The sequence below is a fragment of the Halyomorpha halys genome, unplaced genomic scaffold (assembly GCF_000696795.3).
Source record: "Halyomorpha halys isolate HHAL.00 unplaced genomic scaffold, Hhal_1.1 Scaffold58.1, whole genome shotgun sequence".
Taxonomy (NCBI): Eukaryota; Metazoa; Arthropoda; class Insecta; order Hemiptera; family Pentatomidae; genus Halyomorpha; species Halyomorpha halys.
In genome coordinates, this window is record NW_027110919.1 from 1,459,558 (window position 1) to 1,466,506 (window position 6,949).

The 6,949-nt window shown below is 29.1% G+C and overlaps 1 protein-coding gene across 2 annotated transcripts in view; it reads left to right on the top strand.

Annotated features, from left to right (window-relative positions):
* Window positions 1-4,645: 4,645 nt before the first annotated feature.
* The window catches only part of RapGAP1 (Rap GTPase activating protein 1), a gene marked incomplete at its 5' end in the record, with an annotated part of 482,599 nt that continues 480,295 nt past the window's right edge, over window positions 4,646-6,949 (top strand). For both annotated transcript variants that reach the window (XM_067049017.1, XM_014438469.3), the window contains 1 exon segment: window positions 4,646-4,729. In XM_067049017.1, the coding sequence (XP_066905118.1) occupies window positions 4,646-4,729 (84 nt within the window).

A 6,949-nucleotide genomic window follows, 5' to 3' on the forward strand; every position in this document is an offset into this window, starting at 1 on the left:
TGTAACACTCCAATTTAACTTAGATCAGATTTACTAAATGTATTATAATGTACAGTTGTAAATAGCAATAAATAAATATTAAAAAAAAAAAACCGTTCCAATATCATTTGAAATTCATTTCTTCAGATGATATTATTTCAATGAAGCTTATCCCCTCGAAGGTTCACCTATGAAGAAGAAGTAAGCCCAGAAGGCCGGATAGAGGCGTGTTATACGGAAGATAGAGCTGGGCAATAGATCTCCACAAGGTCGCATAGCCCACGCTGCAGTGAGCTGTCCCTGGCTCTGCCGGTGTCATTGTGGATATTGGATGGTTGTGCTGTACCATATGGTGGCTCATCCATGGGGTGGACCAAGCGGGTATGATGGTGTCTGTGCTTCGGTAGATCCTGAGGAAGTATTAGTCTAGGTCTGTCTGATGCAATATTCGTAAAAATTATACTTATAATTTATTTTCATTTCGTTTCTTATTCAATTCACAGTTTTGTTTATATTTATATTCTATCTCATTGTGTATACTTTTTTTTTTGTGATCCTTGGCACCGATAGCTCCAATATATTTTAATAAAAATGAATTACGAGACAGTTTAAGCTAATTATTCTGAATGATAAGTTAAGATTAAAATAGTCTAGCTATAACTAAATAAAACTTCTTTTTTTTTTTTTTTTTTAAATTTCAATATCTATTCAGTTACATTTTTCCCGATATATTTTTTTTAATTAAATATAAACAGTTACAAGATATTTTAAGTAGCACTTATTATTGCGTCGTCCAAAGTTCAGTTATATTTATATAGTTATATTATTGGTTCACATTTACCACTATTAGTGTTCATATTTACCACTGTTATGTTACTGTTGATAATAAAAATTTTATAGCTATATCTTAATAATATCTAAAGAAAGATTAATAACATTACCCCACCAAAACATAGAAGTAATTTTATTTATAATTGCCCAAAAAACGTGTTCTCTCGACAAACTGTTATTTTCTATTGATTTTGAAGAAACTTGCTCGTTATTTTCTCCTAAAACCCTATTACCTTTTAGTTTCGGCATATATTCCGTAGAATAACAGAAAAAGCGTTTTGGGAGAAGGGCATTCTTTATTTGAGCTTAGCTTCGAAAGTAAACTTTGGGTGCTTTAAGCATCCTTTGAATGATAATTTATACTCTATCAAAACAAATAAAATCTATCCAAATCAGACCATTAATAACTAAGAGACAGATAATATACTATATATATATATATATACTAAAGATAATTAAATTTAATATAGATAATAAACGTTCCTCATCATAAGTACCGTTTACTGTAACAAAAAAGTAAATTATCACATTTTCACTTATTACTTTGTTTTCAATTATTCTCTAAAAAAAAATGTTTACATATAGATACTACATGAATGATATTTGTTTGTTTTAGCTATTTAGAATATATTTTTCACTAAAATTTGTTCCATTGATACTAATTTATGGAAAATTATTTAATATATTAAGTTATAATATAATATAAGCTAAAATAGGTAAGGTTGCAGATTTTCCTCACTTTTATTACATTTTTTGCCCGTATATGTTTTGACAAAACTCAAGTTTTGTTTTGTACTTTTAGAAAGAAGAGTTTTTTCTCATCCTGATGATAACTATAAATAATACATTTGCTAGGTTTAATGTCAATAAAAAGTCTCTCAATACATATTTAAACAATTAAAAATTGTTTCTTATCTCAAATTCGATTTGATCTAGAAAGGCTCGATTCGCTGCAGTCCTATTGACACAACTAAAATATTACAATACAATAGTATATACAACCAATGTTGATCGGTTGCGTACCCTATATGCTATGTAAGATTTGCTTAATTTGTATGGTACCAAACTAGGATTATGTATCGTGAATTTGTGAAAAATTTGTTCCTGATAAAAAAAAAAACTTGGTTAATTTTTAGGTTCAGCACACCAAAAAAACATAAAGATTAGTTAAAATTTTGAAATTACATTTTTGGTTGTCGGCCTGTGCAATTAACAATAATTTTACAATTTTATCTACAATAATAAGCAAATTTGGTTTAGATGCAGATACCCTATTTGAATTAGTAATACATGAATATCGTTTACAGTATAATTGTTTAATTACATTTAATTAAAGAATGGTGTCACAACTGGAGGATTAAAATAAATCCCACCAAATCATCTTTACATCTCGGCGTAAATCCATGACTTGCTGCCCTACTGTATACTTTAATAATACTTTATTCTTGACGGACAGATCCGTTACTTATGACTACAGCTGGATGAACGACTTATTAGAATCCCCATAGGCAACTTATTAGAATCCCCATAGGCAACTTATTAGAATCCCCATAGGCAACTTATTAGAATCCCCATTGGCAACTTATTAGAAAAGGCAGGCAACTGCTTGTTGACTGTTACATTTATTAGACAAATGGTCTAAACTTCCAACTCATTACAAAATACTCTTTTATATAACCATAATATAGCCTATTGGGACTTACAAAGTTGAACGATGGGGCTTAACTAAACCACCGAAGTCTCGTATTTTATAATCCAAAATCCTTAGTCCTTAATGCTCCTTACTTTGTCACAAATCAAACCATCCATCATATTATCCATCTTAATTTCCATATTCTGGTGATTTGATAAACGTCCTAACCACCCACGCCCACTCCTTTCTAGCCTGGTTTCTCCTTCATTACCTGATGATCCTCTTAGACGTCTGAAAATAAGTTGGGTTCGAGATCCTTTCTAGTAATGTTATTGGAGTTCTATAAATGGGTAGATGTCTGTATCGGATTGTGTAACTGACATCAAATTTACTTATTGTGTATATTTTTAATAAAGGTTTAAGTATCAATAAATAAATTAAAAAATAAAATCTGTACTCAGTTCAATAGCATAAACGCGATTGGTCGTTGATAAATTTCCAGCTTGACTTCAGTGAATTCAGAAATAAACCAGTTACTGCTAGGAGTAATCGTTCCAATGTTTGGCCATAACTCGAAAACTCATTAACATAACCTTGTCTTATCGAGGCCATTATTTCATTCATTTCAAAACGAGAAACAAAAATTAAAAAGTGATTTCATTACGCATGCTCTGTGGGTGTTAGGCTGTCCGTTACAAACAGCCGTAAAGATTGTTAACGATCACCATTTAGAATGTCTAACAACTTTGATATTTTCTTGTTTGATTGAGGTCTTGTTGGTGCTCTTGTGGCGTCATAAGTTTGTTTATAGAGCTCTCTTCCTGATAATTTATACTATATTTTCTTTTATAATTCCAGCAAGAGGAATCTTTTTCTTATCAACGTGAAGATGGAATTTTGGATGATGAAGGGAAAATAGTAACGAAAATAAGGCATAATATATTAATTTTGGGCAATTAATTACAATAGTTTGAATTGTACAATTAAAGAGTTTGCGTTCATTCTATAGACAAAAATAGTTATTTCAAACAAATAAAAGATGAAACATTAATAAATGGGTGATTTTCAAACGATCATCTCCAATTAAGAAATGTTTTGGATTTTGGTTAGCTCTTAGCTAAATTCACTATCAAGCAAATATTTAACACGAAATCTTAATAAATTAAAATTTGATATCTTTACCCCTATTATTTTTGCCAAAAAAGTGGCAAAACAATGAGGCCATGAACAACCACGACAATGATAAAATGTACTTCGAAAAAATTGTTTAATATTGAATTACTGTCTAATTAATTATGTCAAGTTCTCGTTTAATAAAGATAACAATAATTAGTTTTTGTAAAATGTAAAAAATAAATAAATAAACAGGACACTATCTAAATTAAGCTACGAAAATAGTAATTAAAAGAAATACTGTCTGTTATTTTCTTTCTTGCTTGGCTTTTGATATTTCTTAATCCTCGACAATGAGTTTTATTTTCTCAGAAATATATTCTAGTATTTTCTAAAAAGATAAAAAATTAATTAAAATAATTTTGTTTAGTTTGTAATTAGGACTGGAATATAGTAAACACTTTTTTTCATGTGAGATACGTGAAAATTAAGTTAAGAATGTATTTGAGTGTAAATAATGTTTCTTGAGGACACTCGTGGTGAGTGTTGAAGTTTTTTTGGCAAGTAGAACATTTGTAAAATATTTAAATTTAAAAGATCTTTAAATATATTTAAAGAAAGAAATATTTTCCTTTTTATAACCAACATGAATGTAAAGTGTTCTTAAGAGACTATTTTGTTCAAGTAGAACTTCTGAATTACCCGTTCCTTACAATCATTAAAATATAAAACTTAAACACTACTAAAAATTCCTTATACGTGGTGTTGTATCTGATTTGTTCAAATAAGAAATAAAAACTGGGTGGTCTGGAATAGAATTTGTTCACGGTTTAAATAAATGGCTTTATCCCTTCACTGATAAGATCATCTGTCAGGTCTTCATTAGACGTGTTGGAAACTTGTGACAAAAACTTGCTTCATTACCAACAGCATCTGTTTTTAGAACTCAACACTTTTTTTGTAGTTATTTATTTATTCACTCATTTTATTAAGTTATATTTACTTTGGTTAATCTGACGTTAATTAAATTTTTCAAATACATTTTTTTTCTTCTTTTTTTATGCCTGATTTATTTTTTTTCTCCCATAGCGAGAGTGTAGTGAAGAAAAGTGGAAAGTGTTTAGCCCGAATGGTTTCAGAGGATTTGCAGATGGCTAGAGGAATAGATGCCAAGTAAGCTGTTTTTTTTTTGTTTTGTTTTTTATTTTAAATAATTGAAGGATCATGGTTAAAACAATCCATGTCTTTTTGTTTAGTAAGATAATAATGCCATCTTGTGGCTTATTTCCAAACGAATCGATGTCAGAATTGGTTTAGGATATAAATATCATGGTCTGCCCTAAAATAGAGGGGAGAAAGGTCAAAAGTACACCTCCAAGAGGTATTTTGTTTTTTAATAATAAAATTTTTATTTAACAATAAGAATACAGTCTGTTACAATTAACAGTTCACTCCTCATTGAAAACAATAAGTATTAGCGTTTCAAGTATTCATTTATACCATATATACAGATTAACCTTAATAAAAAGGAAGATGTAAATTATAGCAATAGCAGTTATATAGTAGATTAGCAAAATTAAAATGCTAATTAAATAATAACAAAATAATTTCTTGAAGAGGAATTGAAGAATTAAAAACTACACAGGTATATAGACGAAAAATGTTTCGAAAACTAGTGGGGTCATGCAAGTGATGAATTTATTCTTGAATTTCACAGTTTTAAAAAAAATATATATAACTTATGTTTTATATTTTATCTTGATAAAAAAAAAGAAAGAAATTTCCACATTTTAAATTGAGATTGATCGCTTTCCTGATTTCCTGTGACCCTTCAATTCCTATTTATTTATTTTTTACCATAATTTTAAGTTAACAGTTATATTATTTTAAATTAGGTTATTATATCATGCTTAGTAACTTGTTCAAATACCTGCATGTACTATCAGTTTTTATCATTTTATTTAATGTGTTTATTCACAGGGGAAAAAGTATGTGTATCTTGAAGGTAAAATGCATATTACATTTCCTTAGCTTCACTGAAAAGCAATTATAAAAGCGATGATTCTCTACAAATATAAATATTTGTAGTTTTTTTTTTAATCTGGCATGTAAGTCCCTTCAAAATTTGTTAAATATGTATCTAAATAATCCAAAAAAAAAAAAAAAGAAAATTGTTTTGTACATTGGAGATATTAGGAACATCACATTTATTTAAGTTTATAATAGAGGCGTTTGAACCGAAATATTTCCCACAGTATAAAAGTGTAGATAATTTTTTTTAAAGCATGTAACCTATCTTACAAACGGTGTTAGAGGCACTTGTACCTATAAAAAAAACCTATACTGCCCAAAAGACCTGTATAGAGCTCTATTTAAAGTTTTTGGGGGAAATAAACATTTGTAAAGTACTAATAAATAAAAATCTGATGCGGTACGTGCATCACAAAACTTTCACTTAGAACCCTATTTTGAGTTCAAATAATATTCTATCTCGTTTCAGAACTGATATTTCTAATTACTCTCTGTGGCAATACTTTCCCGTACTGAGTTCCAAATGAGCTTTTCAATTGACAGATGAATAACTCCAATTTTTGAGAAATGTACTATTAATGATATTTCTCGTTCCGAAGTTTTAACATTTTTCTTTTGCAAAAGTATGACAGAAATATAAAATTATAACAGTTAAATAAGATTTTCATTTTTCTCTTATCTAATTATTCTATGGTAAATTGTTATTCAATCAAAATTGAAAATACTAATGGTGTTAGTCATCCTGTCAACTGAAAGTCTCCAATTTATCGTGGTCGTTATATCGCTAAAATATTTGAGGCGTCACCTTAGCACCCTCGTAACTGCAACGGCTCCGATTAAATTCTGACCAGGACGGATTGACTTTCACCTCCTAGCGGTCCCACGGAATGAAAACACAACCCTAACATTGGTTAGAATAGGTTGGTTACCTAATAGAATCGCCTCGTATGTGAAAGATGACTACGTAGGGGGTACACACAACAAAAAAAAAAAAAATAAATATAAGTTGTTATCTAACTATATGAAAACAGTTTTCAGGCTGGCCTATGCGCCCGCCAGTGAAATGTTGAACCCCCGTTTAATAAAAAGTATAAAAATTACAACAATTTTAATTCCTGTTTAAATAAAGATATTTTGACTTGTGTGAAGATGGCAATCGCTCATGTCAAAGCAGCCCAGTTATTATAGCGACAATTATTGTATCATCTATCAAACTATAATATTTCGAAAGAAAACAAAAATAAAAAACTGAAAATACTAATAAATAAAAAAAAGTTGAACAATTATATTTTCTGTATAAATAAAAATATTTTTACTAATGCGAAAATGGTAATGACCGATGTCAAAGCAGAACAGTTATTA